The 21621-nt window shown below is 36.0% G+C and overlaps 1 protein-coding gene across 1 annotated transcript in view; it reads right to left on the bottom strand.

Annotated features, from left to right (window-relative positions):
* Nucleotides 1-607: 607 nt before the first annotated feature.
* LOC122801303 (extracellular calcium-sensing receptor-like) overlaps nt 608-21621 on the bottom strand; it is a 106095-nt gene continuing 85081 nt past the window's right edge. Inside the window, exons 4-6 of the mRNA XM_044070848.1 lie at nt 10765-10888; nt 9357-10232; nt 608-672 (exon numbers count right to left, since the gene is read on the bottom strand). Coding sequence (XP_043926783.1) covers nt 608-672; nt 9357-10232; nt 10765-10888 — 1065 coding nt within the window. The remainder of the gene's footprint in view (nt 673-9356; nt 10233-10764; nt 10889-21621) is intronic.

The raw sequence follows: 21621 nt of genomic DNA, 5'->3' as shown, positions 1-21621 counted from the left end.
CCCCACCATTCTGTTAGCAGCTGCTACTGTCCTCTTGCTCTACTTTTGGTATTTTGCTCAAGATGTGATCAATACCTACAGATCCTTTTCCTCCCTTTTTCTTGCTAGCTTCATCTTCCCCACTTACTTCAAACTATGACTGTTGTGGTCCAGATGCGACAGTTTGCACTTATCTGCATTTAACCTCACCTGTAACCTTTCAACTCACTTGTTTGACTTTTCCACTTAGAGTCTTCTGCCAATCCTCTTTCTAGCATCCTACATTCTGAAGTCAGTAAAGTGGCTGATCCTAGTTTTTGTTCAATCAGATAGGCCTAAAATGAGCAAACCAAAAAAATTGGTTCTATGTCTGACCACTGCAGTACTCCACAGGTCATGATATTTATTTTTTTCTTTATTTTATTTTACATTTGTTAACTGGGGGTGACTGAGCTGAAAAGGCCCATTTTCGGCAGAGGCCCATGGAGAAAAGCTCCACACAGAAAAATTGTAGATACATTTAGATATTTAGACATGATTCCAGACATTATTGCTCTTGACCTAACCCTGTGTGCCCTACCATACAACAATGCAGCAATTCTTTTCCATAGTATTTAGCTTGCCATAATCATCCTAGTTTCATAAGTTCAGACTGGGGAGTACATTTAGTAGGCAGTTTTGATCCTAGATAGTGTAAATCCCAACAATTAGTTAATCCTGTCTATACAAACCTGCTAAAATAGCCCAGGAGTGAATTTACAGATCTACATTCACCCATTAAGACTAGATTTGTAGAGGGCTAAACAGCTACATTGCTTGACATGCAACAGACGTGTCACAGAGATGTGGACTTTCTTGGGGCAATATATAGATATGGAGTTTTTTGCAACAGATTGTCCCACAAAATGGAGTTATTTATACTACAATGGTTAGGTTTCAAAAGTGGGTATTAGTGGTGTTGTCAGTTTTGCAAAGGTGTGGGAGGTCACCCGGGACTGGTTCTTTCATAGAACTGAAGTCCAAACAATAGTTAACAGGTAGGAGCCTATAAGAGACAGAATAGAGTGGCAGAGTCATTGCCATCCATTCCATGTAGCTGTAGGAACTAACACTAAAAAATGTCTGGGTTAGGGAACATTTTGGCTTTTCAAGTTGGGCTAGTTGGTTGAGAAGATGAATGTCAAAGGAGGCACTGTTTGTTATTACAGCTCTAATAAGGGACGAGAAGAGAGAATGAAAACATGTTTAAATCTGGAAGATATACCTTTAGTAATTAGTTGAGGAAGGTACGATAATTTCATAACTATATTGGACATGTGATGGTTGTTGGTAATATCAGCATTACTAGGATGCCATTTATACAGTAAGTGCATGGGTGTTCCTGTTTCACCAAAACTCCTATGCCACATTTTTTTCATATTCTCTTTATAACCATGATCAGAACATCAAAGACAGGTATGGGTCATCCCTTCTTGAAGGATACATGTGTCAGCAGGAGTTTATGACAGTGCCAAATTTGCAGTCATCAATAAACATTATTATCCTTAAAACATTAACATTAGCCTTGACATTAGCAAACCAAATGTTGACGAGAATGGGGCCCAATATGGACCCCTGTAGGACACTACCAGAGTCCAGTCTTTCAGAAGAAGATGTGCCACCAGCCCTTGCAATGTAAGTTCTATGTGAAAGCCAGTTTGCTATCCAGTGGGTCACATAGAGCCTAACATTTAGTCCAGTGAGCTGATTAATGAAAGCTTAGCGAGGAATACAATTGAAAGATTTAGCTTGCTCTGCATCAGCAATGTGGGCAGTCTGGCCCTTCTGTAGAATATCAGTAACATTTTCAAAGAAATATACAAGATTAAGTAGGCAGGAGCTGCCTTTAACAAAGCCAAATTATGTGGTGTTGCTGGATTGCAGATTACCAATCAAAACTACATGTTCTATAACCTTATAAATAACGCTTGCAAGACTGATCCTTCTATGGTTGTCAGGGTCTGTGGAGGAACAAACCTTGTAGTAAGGTACCATAATGGCTGTTCTCTAGACTAACTGAGATACTAAAGTTAAACAGGATGAAGAACAGTTCAGGAAAGCTGTATTATTGCTGATGAAAAGATATGTTGTCAAGACCCACAGAGCTGGTATTTTTAGCTTTAGAAAGTGCAGACCTGCTCAGAAGCAATTTTAGGGGGAAGTTGAGAATGTAAATGAAACAAAGAAACATTGTGATGGAAAATTATTTTTTTCTGCAAGAATTTTGGAAGGTGTTTAGGTGTGCGATGAATAGTGCTATTAAAGATCAGCTCTGTGCATCATTAGTATTACTTTTGAGTTTTTCACATACTTAAGGGCTTATGAATATTCTTAGATGTGATGACAATATTTATTTCACTTCTAACCTTAAAATACTTTGCCTGCCTTTAAGATTAGTCTTGATGACTAGATAAGTAAACATAAAGTTACATAATAATTATCATGTATGCTCATTCTCAATTTGGGAGGGAGGTACTATAAAGTGCTTGTAACAGTCAGTCTCATGTTTAAGTAAGTCTGCTTAAAGGGGTATATGGTTAAGTGTCTTATTGTTCCTGTGATTGCTTGCCTAGTATCGTTCTTATGTTCTGATGGTAGTGTTTGTGAGTTCCTTGTCGGCTAGTATGAGATCCTTTTTTCATGGAAGAAGTTAAACTTATTACACGCTGCAAGAAGTGTTTTTTTATTGCAGACCTTGTTGATTTTCCATAAGGGTTTATTTTTAAAGTTACCATCATATTTATAGAATGGAATGGATGCTTCAATGCAGGAGTTTAGAAGAGCGAAGGAGTCAGAATTGTATATGGCAGTTTTGACAGTAAGGCCCACAGGGTAGGGAGTGTTTTTGAATTTCCTTAGATCATCAGAGAGTGATAATACATTTGACCTAATGAAGTCCCTAATGCTGTAGAGTTATTTGGTGGCATAAGATGGCTCTAAAGGAGAATAGCTTGGTGGCTAGATTTTGTCATGGAAAGGAGGTTATTTTGGTGATCAACATGCTGGGACAATGTTTGCTAGAATGTGATCCAGGAGATTAGGGCATCTAGTAAGTAGGGGACAATTTGGTCCAATTTGGCCCAGAGGGCTGGAATTTACACAGTTTAGAACTACTGTGTATATTTGTTGCTATTGTTATAAGTTTGGTAGTTAATGGATGGATAATTGAAGTCTTCTAGGATAACAATTCTTGTTTTAATAAATGTATTCTGTAGTTGGTTTAAGTAAATACAATGGTTCTCAAGGGATAGTGAAGGAGATCTATAGTTGACAGTAATTTGGTATCTGCATATGGGATCTGCATCATTGCAGTGTCAGTGGCAGAGCAGGTAGCACATTCACCTTTGGTGCAGAAGGCTGTGGTTTCTATTTACACCATATAGATTGTTAACACTGCAGTGCATCATAAGGAGGGGGTGCTGAACTCCTGTGAGTGCTGTCCCTTGGATAAGATGTTAAACTGAAGTCCCATCTGCTTGATTTGGTGGCAGCTCAGGTTGATGTAAAATATCTCATGGTACCTATTGAAAAGGGTAAGGGATCTTTATTAAAAACACTATTTTAACATTCAAAATCTGTGATTCAGTCATCAGAAATGCATATTTATCACTATTTTCAAAAGAATGTTATACAAATCTTGTATCTAAGAATGTTATACAAATCTTGTATCTATTTTATATTTATTCACCCCAACTTTTCAACTATAACCACGTTTTTAATATTGTCAACTAATGCATTTATACTCCAATCTTGATTAAACTGAAGTTCTTGACACCTTATTTTCTAAGTATTCAAAAAAACTAATTATTCTATCAACTTTATCCAGTTTCCCTTTATTCAAACTTTCATGTAAACCATAAACAATCTCCTTAATATCCATTTAAGAAATCATCATGACATATCACCTTAATATCATTAACTCTTTTACATTCTAAAAAATATTCCATAGTTTCTTCTACCTTATAACTGGAGCACATTCTATCAACTTTTTGTTTGTACTTCATATTTGCTTTAAAGGGTAATGTTTAAATCGTAAGTCTGCATTGAAAATCCTGAAGTTATAATACATCTCACAATCTTTGTCTTTTCTCTTTAATACTTTTCTAACTTGTTTCTTTATCTTTCCAGATTTTAATGTAATATTTATCCATTACTTTTTCATGCCATCTCTTTCCTATTTTTCAGTTATATTCCATTTTATATCTTATCTTTTAATCAAATCCAAAATTTTTTTTTCCTTTTCAACATCTCTTTTCTTATCTCTTTGAAACTTTATGAAGACAATCTGTTTTACCTTGCGATTTCTTTAAAATCCAAAGCATATTTAAATAAGCTAAATATACCATAGGGTTCTTTAATCTAGTTTCCCCTTCTTTCTTGTAATACAACACACCTCTTTCAGTAGGCTTTACCCTTGAATCACCTATATAAAAATACTAATTCCAACAAAATTTTATCTAAACCATTCAAAAAAACATATGGATCCCCCACACAAACTATTTTGCATAAAATACAGGTATGGATCAAATAAAATTCTTCATAAAGTATAAATCAAATCTTCCCAACCTATCCATAATAACTTTTATTTCATTTAGACCCCCAATCCAAATTTCTTTATATTTTTCTTCCATCCTAAATGTTAAACCTACTAATTTAAATTCTGACCTCAAAAAATAAACACCTGCATGCCTAATAGTATCCCAAAAGTCTTTATAGTTTACTTTATTTATATTCAGTCCTATGTTTTAATGTACATATCTATATTCAATGGTGCCTCTTCATTCTGTCCTCTATTCTTTAAAATTATTACCATGTCATCATTGAGATTTTTATATTTTGTCCAAAATATACACAACTTTCTTCAACAGATCTTTCTGCCTTAGTTACTAAAACACTCATTACTAATGCAGAGTGCTGCTTAATGATCAACCCTGATTTACTCCTCTTTAAACTTGTATTTCTTGACTGAACCATCTATTAACTAAAATCTTATTCCAAGAATTATCTAATTTACTAAACTATAATGAAAATTGTATTATTTTAATATTTCAAATATTTTCTTATGATAGATTCTGTCATGTCTTTTCTACATCACGTACAATAACTTTAACATCAGTGTTATATTTCAAAATATGTTTTATCAATTCTTTTACTAAATTAATAAATATTTTCTACTTCTTTCTAAAATTCCATATTTGCCCTATACCATTCATTTTATCTTACTCAGTCTAACGTGAACTATTCTCATCAATATTTTGTATTCTACATTGTTCAAGATTATAAATATCCATTTTTAATAATTTGCTTTCATCCTTTTTTATAAATTAAATTTAAATCTCAACATTTAACAAAATACTGTTCTTTTCTATGTTAATTTTTATAAAACATCATGTTATTCCACCCAGACCAGGAATACTATCTTTTATTCTTTTCAATACAATGTGCAGTTCTTCTAATGTAATTGTCTAAAAGATTTCACCATTCTTCTCTTTTTTAACATGTCTTATACACCAAAATTCAATTTGCCTAATATTACCTTACTATATATCCTTATGCAACATTTTCAACTTCTCATATATTTTCCTTCATATTTATCTTTTCATTTCTATTTTCACCACTCAAACAATCAATTTTCCTATTTTTTTCTCTTTACTTTTTGCTAAAAACATGAAACTTCTTCAATTTCACCTTGAACACAGTACTTTTTATTTTCTATTAACTTTTTAGTCTTTATTAAATTATATCTGTATATTCCATTTTCTCTTACCTTCTTTTCTTTCTCTCTGTCTTACAAATTGTGTTCATACTCCTTTACAATATATTTAAATTTATTTCCTCAACAAATATTTTTTCCATTTTCATGAAGATTTTCTTGTATTTTGTTTTAAATTGTATCCAGCATCTTCTATATTCTCATGAAAGTTAATCATTGTGTAATGATCTTCACATAATTTTCCACATTATTTTTATACAACTCGGCCTTGAATATTTACCTTAAAATTTTTAATCCTTTGTTTTCTTCTATTTAATATTTTCTATTTGTTACTTCAGATTCTATACACAAATTATCTGAAAATACACTTTTTTCTAATATTTCTTTCCTTCAAATTATCAGAATAAATAAAATAGTTTATTTCAGTTTTTAACTGACTCCTTCTGTAAGTATGAATCCTTTTTTTACCCAGCATTAATTGTCCACATGTTATCAATTGCTTTCCTGCCTTGGCATCCCTCCTAAAGTTACCAGATACCATTTTTAAGTTACAATTTAAATTTCCTACAGTGACAATGTTCAATTTGATCAAAACAAACTTTTTAAGTTCCTGAAATAATTCTTCCCTCTTATTTCCTTGAGCATAAGTTTATATACAAATTAATCTTCATAAAGTGTCCTCCTCCCTGATATCACCTATAATCACCCTTCCTTGGCACACTACTGTAACATTTAATATTTTGATAGTTTTCTTTTTAAATAAAATAGCAAGTGCAGAACAAACATCCTTCCCAAAACTCTGTCTAATTCATTCCCTTGTAACTTCAGTCTAATTTTTTTATCCTAAAGTTTAACAACCTGCCAACATACAATATCATATTTTGTGTTTTTGACATAAATCTGAGATTAACAGCCTCTTTTTTCATTTATCAGACAATTAACAGTCAAATATGTAATCTTTTTGCTAGCTTTTATCTTTCTTATAAGTTTAGCTAGTGATTTCTTCTTTCTTTTTTAACCATATTTCCTATTAAACCCTTATTTTCCTCATTTCTACTTTGTTCCATTTCACTATTTTCTTGACATAAAAATTCAGACTGATTTTGCATTTTTACCATATAATTTTCCCCATACAAATTCCTTTCACCAATATCTTTATCATGTTGTACCTCTTCATCTGTTATATCCACATTTTCTTCAAGCATTTACTCATAATGACACCAAAAATACCCATTACTTCCACATATTTACATATCTCCTTACAATTTATGGCATTATGGTCTAATTCCTTACATTCTATTAAATGATCCCCTTCACCACAATGTAAACACATTTTCAGCTATCTCCAATATTTCAACATTACTTTTTTCCATTTATAATTAATAATGCAGCATTAATTTTTTTTGTATTTAAATAAAGAGATAAGTTCCAGCCCCTATTCCACAATCTTATTTCATCAAACATCTTTTTTTACCTCAGTTATTTCTTTGCATTTGTCCTTGGAAAAAAATCAATTAATCATCTGTCATCATTTTAATGAAGACCTTTATGGGGTAAGGTGGATGGCAAACTGGCTGTGATATAGAACTCATATAGTCAAGGTGGCAGGCTCTAGCTCAGAAAGAGTAGAATTAGCTACTTGTGTACCTCATGACTTAGTGCTGGGAACACTCCTTCAGGTATATACTTTTCTGGTCTGCAAACAATTAACCCAGACCTACAATTAACTATGTTTGCCAATGGCTACAAACAGGGTGTCACTGTCTGAAACCCCTTGCTATGGAATTCCTACAGCAACAACTAATCTTAATAACTCAATGGTGTACCCTAACAGGGCAATGATTTAATGCAAAATGTACAGGATTATCATATTTCATAAACAGCTCTCATCCACAGCTTACAACATAGCTGGTACCACACTTAAAACAGAAACTGTTGTCAGAGATTTCAGGATCTTGATTGATAGTTCCCTCTTTTTTGACCTACACTTATCATCAACAGTTAGGAAATCCTTCTGTGTAGCACAACTGATATCTGAAGACATCTCATCCAAGTCACAAATAAAGTTATTGTCACAGTGTACTCAGCTCTAACTAGGTCAATTATAGAGTACAATGCCACATTCAATATGAACCTATCCAAACACACCATGGAACAAGAAAGGAGCAAATGGGCCCTGATAAAAGGATCAGTCTCTTGGATACTAAGACAGACTTAGAGCCCTGTTCCTGTGTTCTGTTTCTTATAGGCTGCATTGTAGAGATCCATGCCACCAAGAACCCATCCTTCCTTGATCTCTTGCATCTACCAAGACACACAGCTACATAAACACTACAGCTAAGAAATGGAATCTCTCTCTCTACAAATAAAACATGCTGGAGGGGTAGTTATATTGATTAATATTTACTCCATCTGTAGAACAATTTGTTCCATCTTTGAAACAAATTGTCTTTACATGTAAAATAAAGTGACACCATCATATACTTCAAGACAAACCTTGCAAATTCATTCTTGGTCTGACCTTCCATAACCCACTAGAGGTAAGATATACATTAGGTACTGGCAAGGAGCAAATAATCTCATGCCTTATTTGTCTTATAATTCCTATTACCCGAAGATCCTAAACTGTCTGTCTGGAAATTGACAGAGAGGATTAAGGATAAGAGTTGTTAATTAGCTGCTTCCTATAGACCCACCAGTTCAATATCCCAAGCCTCTATGTCTAATGTGTGAATCTCAGCAAATTATTTAACCAAACTTTGCTCTGGGATTATTGCAAAATGGGGCTAGCTTTCCCAATGGTCTCTGGAATGCATGCCTATTAACTACCTATGAACCTAAAAAACAGCTACATTTTGACACTCCATATCATCTGGAATTTTGGTTAATATGGGTTATAGCAGATTAAAATTATTAGCTCATGAAGAGTGTTTCACCACAATCTAACTTTTCAAAGGCTTTCCTTTAATATCAATGCACAATCACCAGAACTGCGGCCTGTGGTTATATGGCAGAAAATTTGCATATCTTTATCAGTGGAAATTAGCCACAGGGATATTTAGCAGAACAAATAAATTATCAACAAGTTGAGGAGCTTTCCTGGGCTTTTAATAGCTCTAAAGTAAATTGAGATAAATGCAGTGATTTCCAAAGACAAGGATGAAACCTGCTTTATGAAATGACTAACCTCAGAAGTAGACTATATAAGGAGGGGAGAAATAGCAGTGGGTCTATACATATGACTTACAGATAGTCTTGTATTTGATCTGATGCATGTTTATCTGAGAACCTAAAAAAGAGTGTTACATTTTGAACTAGATAGTATCTTTACTATCTAGTTCAAATCATCTGTGGCAGAAATATAATTCCAAACCCTCTTCAGTTGTGATGTGCCATTTTTTTTGTTGTTTCTTGTGGAGTCAGAGTTACGGAACTGTGACAATTATCAGCACAATTACTGAGCAAGCAAAGAGCTTTTTTTCATCTTAGAAAATATGAGTATCTTGGAAAAAAGCATTAATCATGAAACTAAGGTCCACCATTAATGAAGCTGAATTTTCCTCTATTCTTACAATTAATTAAAAATGTTTACATTTTATCTACTGTCTGCTAGTCTTAAGTGAATATTTTATGTTTTTGTCTGGCCTTAGTAAAATAATAAAACATTTTGGACCGAATATACACGTAAGGAGCCCAAAGCATGAGGAAAGAATTGAGAAAATTTCAACAGCTACTGTATATTTTCCAGAAGAGCTCACATAAGCAGGTATGAAAGTTAGCCAAACAGTACAAAATACAAGCATGCTGAATGTAATATATTTTGCCTCATTAAAGTTATTTGGCAGTTTTCGAGCAAAAAATGCTAAAATAAAACACACAGTAGCCAATAAAAAAATGTAGCCCCACACTGTCCAGAAAGCTACAACTGATCCGACATTGCATTCCAGAATGATTTTTGCAACTTGACTGGAAGTATTTTTTGAAAAATATGGGGGATTGATGACTAACCACATTATACAAAATATAACTTGAACAGAGCTGCTCAAAGCAATCATCATTCTTTGCTGATGTGGTCCAACATGTTTCATCAATTTGCTTCTTGGCTGTGCAGTTCTAAACACTGTTATCACCACCACTGTTTTACTAAGGATGCAAGAGATACAAACTGAAAAGCTGATTGCAAATATTGTATGCCTTGACATACAACTCCAAGGTGTTGGGTGACCCAAAAACAAAACAGAGCTCAAAAAACAAGGTATTAATGAAAACAAAATGTAGAAGCTCATCTCAGAATTGTTTGCTTTAACCACTGGCGTGTTTTGAAATAAGAAGAAAATTGTTGTCACCGCTGCAGTAAGCCCAGCTCCAAATAATGATAATAGTATAATTAAAATTCCCATTAGCTCTTCAAATGAGAGGTATTCAGTTGTTTTGGGAATGCAGTAATATTTTTCTTCATTAGACCAGTAGTCATTGGGACATTTTATGCACTCTAATGAATCTGTAACAAAATGATAAAGGTATTATAAAAACAGACTCGGTAAAGGGTGCATAGCTAAGAGACAACCCACATGCAAGTAGTATATGTAGTTTGTTTTACAGAATTTATCTGGCACTCTACCAGTTCATTAATGACTTTGTCATTGAGTATTATATAATAAAAAAATTAATGCAGCTGTTTTTGCAAACATTTATTTCCTTCTAAGTACATCTTAGAACATTAGAGGAAGGGTTTTTATGATGTTGTTTTGCTGTGAAGTATTCCCTTATTCCTGAGAATGTGTAACAGAAGTTTCCCCAACATATATGATGAAGAAGGTGCTATTGCCAACCCCATGAAAATATTTCTAGTATACCGTTGTATGAGTTCAACTAATTTATTTTTGTCAGTTTATTAATTTTGGTTATATTGCACACAGTGAAAGTGCCATTGGCAAACTGACAAATACCTTATTTTACTTATTCTAATTGCCATAACTGTTTTGAAGAATATAAGATTAATACTGTATATCTAAAAATAAAAATATACATACCTGTTTCATTACTTATTTCACCATCAACACAAGGTAAACAGTTAAAGCAGCAAATATGCTTGCCGCTGTGCATTCCTTTCTGTGTACCTGGATGACAACTTTCACTGCACACTGATTTGGGAACCTAAAATAGAAAAAAAATCAGGCTTCTGCTATTACTACCCTATTCTGTTACTTTTTAATATTTGTGTTTTAATCTTGTTATTGATTTTCAAGTCTGCAACAATTTCTGGACTTTCATAGATGACAAATTAGCTCTGCAGAAGCATAGATCATCTATATTGTGACATCCTGCATCCATATTTTCTTACATTTTTGCATTTATACTGGATAAAGTATAGTTAATATCTTGATAAAAGATAGATGTGGTATTACTAAACAGAACCATATATAAATACATAAAATAATCTAATAACATATCTATTTGTTTCTGCCTTATTCTACCTGCTATGTACCATACATTAGTGTCTATGCTATGATCTGAATCTTCATCTTTACAAAATTTTCTGTTCTAGCATTTAACTCAAAGATAGTCCAAAAATAGTGCTAGTCAGTTTGTGAAATTAAACTATTATATTTTTCAGTAATCATAAGTAATATTTGTACTGCAGTGCAGTTATCTTTGATATGATTTGATGTAAACTGTATTGCATTTGAATGTAAGGAGGTCAGACATTAAATTAAATGGGATTCTACAGTAGAAAAAGTAAAGCTTAAAATTATAAAGGAGGTGTTAAACAATGAAGGAGCTATTCCCTTTCTCCAGACAGTGGCAGACTTGGAAATCATCATTTGAAGTGTCGTTATTGAGTGAGAATGAAGCTATCTCCATCCTCATTAAAATAAATGCTGTTTCTTTCTTCACATAGAACTGTTACACGAATCTTGGAGTATAATTAGTTAACTGTCTTGTAGCATTAAACTTACACCAGCTTTAAAATGTGTTTGACAAACACAGACCTTTCTTTCCCAACCCTAAAGTATTACAAAACAGTATCCATAAATTACAGACAGTGATACCTAGACTGAATACATGATTTTTTAAACCAGTTTAACATAATGTAGCTTCTTGGAAAATCTTAGTAATAAGGAAAGGCTGGAATTACTATACCTATACTCCACGTTGTATAGGCTTTTGAGAGGAGACCTTTGCCTTGTGTTCTGTGGCCACAGGAACCAAATTAACTGAGACCTCCTATTTCTCGATGTATTAAATAGTGTATACAACAATAGAATGAGACATTTCAGTTTACATCAGGTAATAAACAAAATGAAATGTAAAGATAGGTTAATTACCCAGCACCTCCACTTTGTTCTTGAATAGAGTCCCCCCTTTGAAAAGGTTGGTAATGCATGAGTGTGGTTATTGGCAAGGCATGCATGGCTTCTGGTTGAATAGTCACATATTTCCTAGGATTCCTGTGATGTACTGAATATCCATGCTGGTTTGCATTTTCATGAGTCACCTGTTATATACCCAAAATGGATACCAGCCCACAAGTTTTAAAGGTCATTTTGCTCATATTTCATTTTATAGTGATGATTTTTTAAAATGCCAAAAATGTTTCTAATGGTTTATCCAAATTACTTTGTAATAATAGGTTTTGTTTATGAATATTAAAACTACAGTTTCATTTCACTGTAATGATGAACTAGACATATCACTGGCTTTCACCTTATGAATGCTAAACAGTTATTTAATAATATACTACAACATGAGAAGGAGCATATATTTAATTCTCAAGGATTCCAGAGAGGGAATGAGTACCATGAACACATTTTATTATTAGACTGCATGCTATTGATAATTAGCAGGGGGTATGGTGGGTACAGACCCACCACCTGGATGGTGCAGGGGTCTTGCCCTCCTGCAAAAAAGCAAATGCTGTGTTTGTCCCATTTCATTCAAGGTCTTCAAATATCCGGCCTCAATCTTCTGATGTTTGCTCTTTTGCAAGTTCAGTCTTTTGATAAAGATTCCTTGGGTAGGCTTGACAAATGCTGACATCCCTGATCAGTCGTATCAGGCCAAGTGCCAGCATGTGACACTGATAATATGTTTGTGCAGAGATCTATGTCCATTTATTTGAGACACCTTGTGGATGTCAGTCTTGTGTCCAGAGCCTTCCATGACCATGGACTGCATAATCAGCAAAGACAGATTGGATGGCAATTGTTTTGTGTCACTTGGCAGCACTTATGGAGTTCCTCTGCACCTCTACAATATGGTCAGTATGTGCACATCAGAGGTGGTACACATTGCAGTTGCTGCATCCAGTGCGAATACAGGAGAAGTCTGTGTAGGGATCTCAGCTGCAGAAGATACGTCAGGTTCGAGTGAAGCAGTGTGCTCAGCTTAGCAATGCCCTTTTTAGAGACTTCTGTATCGCTGGATGTGGATGCTCCTGGCCACCTGAGTGTTATAGACATGCCATCATGTCACCAAACCATGCTGCTTGCAGGCTGGTATTGTCCTCAGCCACAGGAGCCATAGCAAAATCACACTTCTGTTGATTGTGCTCACCTGCACCATTGGAGCCTGTGAATGCTTGAAAATGGGATGTCATTCTCAGGCATTCGGGGTGGGACACATGGAAAACATTATCATACAATATTATGGAACATGTTTTTTGTTGGGCAGAATCTTGCACATGCAGATTAGTAATGTTTTGAAGTCAGATGCTGAGTTAACCAACACCCATATCTTCTTCCCTTCATGCATATTTTAATTTTATTTTGTAGATTTGTTAATTTGTAAAGCCCACTGGATGCACGTCCTCCCTTTCATGTGGACCCAGAGAGCACTGTCAGTTTATGAAACTTACTCATACTCATAGGTTAGGCAAATGGCAGTGGAAGGAATCAAACTCTGTACCATGGGCATAAGTATGTGTCATCGTCTACTATTATGGTCAATATTAACCTAGTGCTTCCCTAGTAAGAACACATGGTAGGTTCCATGTATGCATACATCAAATCCATAACCCATTATGAAGAGACAGTCATAATGCATGTGAAGGAACACCAAAATCCTGCTCCACCTCCATCAGCTAATTCAGTGTACAAGTCTCCTGTGTGGTGACCCTGTTCAATGTGATGTCCCAAGGCATTCACTTTGCATGGGAGATAATATCTGTAATCCTCCACTGTGCCTGTAATAGGGATTTTCACATCTTCCACCAGATTTAGCCATTGGCCTGCTGGTGTTCACCACTTTCACTAGAGTGTGCATGACCTGCAGTAACCCATCATTCTCATGGTTTGTGAACTTTTTTAGGCATTGCTCCACCTGGTGGCCATACCAGATCCTGTACACCTAAGGAAAAAATAAACATGTCACTCAAAGAGTGTACGTGCTAGGCTGTGCCATGCATGTGTTACTAACTATGGCTTCATGCCATTGTATCTTTTTTAACATCACCTGCATTTACCAATTTGCAAGGGCTTAAAACATAACAGTCTTTTCAATTCTTTAAATGCCCTATCTGCTTCAAGAAATCATTAGACTTGGTTAGGAGCTTTACCTTTTGTGAGATCTGTTAATGGACAGAAAATAGTTGTAAAAATAAAAGTACAACTTTTCTGCAGTACCTAGCTAATGCATAGAAAACCTTCATTTATCCTTTAATGAAGTGTATATGCTAGTTTTTAAATGCTTCTATTCTTTTCTAGTTTTGCGTTTACGGTTCTTCTTCCTATAAGGTATCCTTAATGTTTGTCTTCCACTAAGCCCATTTTATTTTATTTTTAGAATACACAGTCAAATCAGCCTGCCTGCCTTACAAATTCTAATACACCCTGCAGTTTAAGTGAGTGACACTCCCAGGCCTCTAAATGGATGACCACATTAGTTAGATCTGCATAAACAGAGTGAGAATTCAACATTTTACCCATGAATCTCTGACAATTGGTGGCTGTGCCGTGGAAGCCAAATGGTAACACTGTGTAATGAAATAAACCTTGTGGGGTTACAAAAGCTGTCTTTTCCTTAGCAAGGGAGGAAGAGAAGTGCCTGTCAATGTCTCTTTGTTAAGCTGATGTAAAGCATCCTGTTGTTCCTGTGTCTTTCAGCAGCTTGTCGACCCTGGCAATGGATAAGTAAACTTAGGAATTAGAACTGTCAGGCTTATAAAAACACTCTGTGACTCTTTTAGTGCCTGTATTTTGAGCATATTTTCAAGTTCTCTTAATAATTGCTTCTTTGGTTTTAGTACTGCGTAAAGAACCCTCACTCCATGTGTTGTCTCCCTGTTATATACTACCAGTTTAGTTATCCCATGTTCTCCTGAGAATACTCATTTACTTCTTAATAAGGTAGTCTCTTATTTTCTGCCTTTGTACTTTTGACAAGGATTTTCTAGTTGTACTTCAAGCTGACATTCTTTGGTGTCCCTGTATAAATTGCAGCTTGCATGATAACTACAGAACTATCTTCTTCTATGGCTTTAGTACATTGATGGTGTTGATCTGTTTTTCTCTTTCCTGGTTGTGTAACTTTGCAGTTTACTAGTTCATTGTATTTAACCTTTCAGTTATCACAAAGAGGAGGGCGGCCATGGTGGTGCAGCGGTAAGCATTGCTGCCTCACAGCAAGAGGTTCCCCGGTTTGATGCTGGGCTACCTTAGTTCAGAGTCTGCATGTCCTCCCTATGGTCATGTGGGTTTCCTCTGGGTGCTCCGGTTTCCTCCCAAAGACCTGCTGTAGGTGGATTGGACACTCTAAATTGGCCCTAGGTGTGTGCTTTCTGTGGAAGGTTGGGTGCCAGGCTGGCAACTCCACACCATAAAACTCCACTGCCAGTCATGAGCAGACTGGTGATCTGCTGTGGTAACCCTTAACTGGGATAAGCCAAAAGAAGATAATGATGAGTTATCACAAAGAGGCCTTACCACTTTGCCAGGAATCTGTTCTCTGTGGAAGGTACTAATATTAATACTAAAAGTAATACTAATTCTAACACTGCTTAGTAATGCTAATACCTGGATCCCTAGGTTAAATTGCATAAATTGGGTACTCTAGTTACAGGCTCATTGTTGCATCTCTTAGGCTTTTTTTGCATCTGCTCCTTTGCTACGAGCATAAGCAGCTTTAGTCTTCCTTGTAAATTTGCTTTATGTTTGATCTCATTTTTCAATGGCATGTTTTTTTTTTGCAAGGTTTCTTTAGTAGCAGCAGGCTGACCTCAAGGATATCTGCTGTATAAGTGATCAAATGTTGGAATACCCCAGCCGCAGAAGCTGCTACTAATTACATCACCACCACCGACCTAATTGCATTGAAGCCACAAATGTCCAGGCTAACAAGGAAATTCTGCTTAATCAGAACTGATACAAATAAGCTAACGTCACCACAAAATCCACTAAAGGCAAATGGTAACTGCTCCCAGCCCTCAACACAAACTCAAATTAACCTGGCCAATTTTCAAGCTTGGAGATCCTAAACTCTCTCTGCAAACTGTACGAATGGAGTAAATCAAACCTTGTACCCTGTGTTTAAGAGGTATCAACTTTAACCAGTATGCCAAATGCCCCATCTCAGTACTAAGCCAAATGGATCTTCTACCCAGGAAATCGGTAAAGGCAATAAGACCATATCCTACAGCCTGAATCTTCATTAAAAAAAAATTCCTTCCCTCCTCATGCATACCACTGTTAAGCCAAGGCCAACCTGAGCACTAAAGTACATCCTGGTTGTCTCGGAAGTAAGCCTGCAATTAGCAAGTTCACACCAAAATGTGATACCTTCCCCAGTTACACTCTCCTAAAACCCATTAAGCCCCTCCCTACACTTACTTCATTTCCTCTCAAGCCTCCTACTCTCCCATGTAACCCTTTCTTCCCCCAGCTACCCTACTTTCCCTACCCTCATAATTCCCATTATTACTTCTGCTCAGACCTCCACCTGAAGATGTCCCTGGACAAATTGGTTTGTTACCAAACCTCATTTGTTAAATAATGCTCCTGGCAGCTACCATCTACAGCAGTTTAATAGTAATCCTAAAGCTGGGCTAACTACCGGTCGCTTCGTAACCTAAAATGCACCTTCCCCCCAAGTCTAACTCTGAGCTAACTCCCAGTTGCTGTCTAAACCTTAAATCCCCTTCTCCTCCCTAAAGCTAAAGCCCCCTCCCCATTTCCTTTTTTTCACTTACCAGTTCAGTGGCAAGACCTTGATGGCATCTGACCATTGCGGCAATTGTGCCCCTGAACTAATCTTTGAGTTTTAGCAGCTACTCAGCTAGGTGGATATATGCAAAAACAACTGCTCCAGCTGTTTGCTGTGAATTCATGGATTTCAAGCAGCCATGATGCAAGAGGCTATAAGGGTCCCTCTTAAGTTACACTCTCAAAATGTCCTAACTGGCATTTATCATGTGAAGACCAACACATCTACTTTTTTCTTCAGTAACCAGGAAACTTACTTTATCTGCATTGATGAAGGATATTGTAATTTAACTCAAACTGTTGAGCACTATCCCTTTTTCAAAGTGTCACTTTGCATCAGATGTTGGCAGCTAGGAGAGAAAAAGTGATTTCCAGTATTGCCAGCAATACAGTACAAGGATTAATTGTCAGCGTGTGATTCCTGCTAATATATCTTGCAATATATCTTTAACCAGAATGCAGACATTTTAAATCATCTGAGAAAAGTAATGGGAGGTTCAGACAAGCTACTGTAGTTAGTTTAAAAACGAAGCAGTCAGAGGAAGTGGAATTAGTCATTAGTTTGTGTGCCAGGCATGATCACACAGAAATAAAGCCGGAGAGAAAGAGAGAGAGAGAGAGAGAGTAGAAATGTAGCTTAGAAACACTGATGAGACACATTCTATACTTAAAACCTGAAGACTGTTAAGAATGGGTAGAAGAGGACTGTAGCCTGCAATTGTCTGTAAAGTACAAAAAATGACCTTGAAACTATTCTTGAAGAAAAGGAAATGTTTCAATAGCAAAAGACCCTTATAAATCCTGATAGAAAAATGTCAAGCGAAATGTCCATCCACGTTTAAACCTTAATAAAGACAGTAGCACTGGCAGGTGAGACTAATAGTGAACAAACTAAAGTGCAACCTTGTACCGTGCAAAAATTACATAACGACTAAAAAACAACAGAGAGCTATGAAGTTCCCAACAAACAGAGAATTCAAAGGCCAGGAAGCAATGAAGAGAGGGAGGGTACTGAAGACGTTGTAGGTCTTCTCATCTAGGCTCCTAAAAAGTCAAATCAATGACATAAATAGGCATCAGTTAACTGGATTTATTCACAGTGTAATGAATCGGCAAAATATCTGCTTGGGTACCATTAGCACTGCCAGGCATATGCAGTTTATATAGAGGCATATATTTTACCACTGTAGGGGGACTAACAACAACAATCTAAAAAAGTCTTTAATATGCATAGGTTCAGGGTTCAAATTAAAATTTTCTGAGCTAATGTGGACCCCTTTTTTTGTTGAGTTTGTCATCAAAGTGCTGTGCTGAAAGGGGAAGATGGACACAGAAGTAAAACTCTACACAAAGCCCCTTCACATGGTCTTGTACTTAATAACACTGACATATAGTGCTTTCTGCAGAAAATGAACCTTGTCGTGGGCAGCTATTCCTGCAATGACAAACTGGGCACTCTGTATCTGTGACACTTGCATTCATTCCCAGTGGAGTGGTTGCCAGTAACAGGTTGCATAAATGGAGATGGCTTTTATAGGTAGCCTCAGTGGCTAAATAGTCCATCTACACTAAACTTTTTTTCCCCACTTACTGCTTTGATTTTCATATATGTATGTGTGTGTGTGTGTGTGTGTGTGTGTGTGTGTGTGTGTGTGTGTGTGTGTTGAAATGTTGAGCACTGTCTGGCCAAAATGCACTAATCATAGGAAGAAAATGTTGACTGGTAGTATCATCACATCCCAATATTTTGAACTTCAAGTATTCCCAGTCACACAAAGTTAGGAACATGTGCTATGATGAGTCCTGTTGGGTGGGTGGGGGCGACAATTTTTCCAATGATGCTGTGGGATGTAATGATGCTAAGAGTTGGTGTGTTCATCCCAAGGTAGTATGTCTTGATGGTGCAGAGCTCACCAATTCAGATGTAAATTACATAGATATATATTTTGTCAGATGCTAGAATGTTGTTTTTTAAACATCTTGAAACACTTTTCTTCAGTTTGCAAATTCTTCACTTTCAAAGATGCCAAAAGGTCTTTTAACTATTGGGAATGCCAATTCAATCTTTCTTTTTTTTGATGTTTGATAAAGTCATAAACCTTCAATTCATATATTTAATTGTTCATTCATTCATTCATTTAGTCTGTTATCCAAGTGAGTGTTCCATGTTTGAAAATAGCAACAAAGAAAAACAGACAGCCTGTAGTGCGTTGATGAGTGGGCAGTAGGTGTGCAAATAATATCAGTGGTTAAATTAATTGAAGAAGAAGCATTAAATCATGATTATAGAAAACCTATAAACTATCTCAGGACATATAGTGACTCTTGTTCTATAGCCAGAAATAAAATAGTAAAGTCAACTGGTAATGTGCTAAATGATCTGACCAGTTAAAGGTAGATACCAGCAGTGTGACAACCTAAAGTACTGAATAATATCCCTCTCAGATAACAAATACATAAATAAATGCCAGTCACAAGATCTTAAAAGGAAATAAAAAAAATCTTTGCATGGACAATAAAGAAGTTAAGGCAACATTGATGCAAGTGAAATATACTGAGGTAAGATAGATTCATAAATATAAAAGGAAGGTGGAAGTGCTATAGTTTATTATTTATTTAACATTTGTTGATCGGGAATGTCTGACTAGGACAGAGGCTATTTTCAGGGGAGGCACACAGATGCATGTCTCTGGAATGTGGAAGGAAATCAGAGCACCTGCAGGAAACCCATGCGAATGCAGGGAGGACATACAGATTTTACACAGAAAACACCCCAGCCAAGAATCGAACCAGAAAACCTCTTGCTGTAAGATGACAATTTTAACCACTGCATCACTGTGCCACCAAATAAAATAATTGACAAGCCTATATCAATGTCTGGACTCAAAATTCAAATGCATAAATGTAAACCCAATAAGGCACCTGAAAATAACAATATAATACCTGAACTAAACAAAATTATGGCTAAGGATGCTTTGAGTATTTCACTAGAGATATTTTCAATAGATAAAGGACTTAGAAAAGTACCACCATCCTGGAAATACACCCGAATGTCCCTCATTTTAAATCCAGACAAAGACTCAACACAATGTTCTTTATATAGACCAATTTCAATATTAAATGTAGATTATAAAATATTCATGGCAATCTATGCCTCTAGAATAAAACAATTTCTTCCAGTGTTGATAAAGAATGATCAGACTGGGTTTATAATGAACAGAAATACCTTTGATAATATCAAGAGACTACTATCAATATTGATTATTCTAATAATTCAAAAAAGAACTAACTTTGGTTAGTCTAGATATCGATAGTGAATTTGATTCAGTTAATTGGGAGTATTTACTATTAGTAATTGAGGAATGCAAATTTTCAAATAATTTCTTACAATTAATCAAACTTAATGAAAACTCCTTTGCATACATTAAGATAGGCTTATATACTTCCCAATCAATCATGATTACTAAAGGTACTGAACAGGGTTGTCCCTTTCCCCATTGCATTTTGGTCTAGTTGTTAGAACCTGTTGCAAATTCTATAAGATCAAATAAAAACATCAAAGGCACACTAATAAATAATGATTTAATCCCCAAAATGTAATTATTTACAGATGTCATCCTGTTGTCACCAGTCAGTTACTACTAGGGGGTGACATCCACCCCAACCCTCGACCATCACCACCACCAAACACCACAAATAACTCTCTACCTCTCTTCCACTGACAACCCACCGACCTACTAATACTAAATCTTAACATTCACAGCATTATGAACAAAATAGAACTACATGCCACAATCGCATCATATAAACCTGATATGATTCTCACAGACACCTGGCTCCTCCCAAACCTCCTATAGGTCCAAGGTACAATCCCTCATTCTCGCTCAAACCAGTTCCAACATCCACTATCCAAAAGCTCTTATCCAAACTCAAACCCAACACGCTCGCCACAGACAACCTCCCAGCAGAATACCTTCAGCTTGCCTCTAGAGCCATAGCCTACCCTATTTTCTTACTGATAAACAGATCCATCACTGAGCACACCACTCCATCCTTATGGAAAACCTCTTATATCATTCCCCTCCACAAGAGTGGCCCCTCCACTGACCTCTCCAACTACCGTCCCATAGCAATCCTATCATCCCCTATCTAAGATACCAGAAAGACGTATCCACCGCCAACTTCTTACCCATCTCCTCAACAGCAATTTATTATCCAAAACCCAACATGGTTTCCAAGCTACTCATAGCACCACCAGTGCCCTAATTAACTTCACCAACACCATTAACACTCATAGAAACCAAGGTCAAGTAGTCTCTGCTATCTTCCTGGATTTCTGCAAAGCATTTAATACAGTCTTCCACAACAGACTCTTAAACAGCCTCTCTGAGCTTAACATGGACAGCCACACCATGCTATGGTTTAAAAGCTACCTTGACAACCACTCCTAATCCATAAAATGGCTCAACTCCATATCCACCCCACTCCCACTCACAATAGGTGTACCCCAGGGCTCTATCCTCAGTCCCCTTCTTGTCAACATATTTACAAACCAACTCCATCTAGCAATTTCCAAGGCTGAAATAGTACAATACGTAGATGACACTACCCTAATCTGTTCTGCACCAAACGCACAGCTCCTTCAACAATACATCGAGGAATCCTTCACTGCCATATAAAATTGGCTAAACT

Source organism: Protopterus annectens, chromosome 4.part1, assembly GCF_019279795.1.
Source record: "Protopterus annectens isolate FY-2018-M chromosome 4.part1, PAN1.0, whole genome shotgun sequence".
NCBI classification, from domain to species: domain Eukaryota; kingdom Metazoa; phylum Chordata; order Ceratodontiformes; family Protopteridae; genus Protopterus; species Protopterus annectens.
Note: the sequence above shows the minus strand (reverse complement) of the source record. Positions and strands in the feature narration are given on the sequence as shown.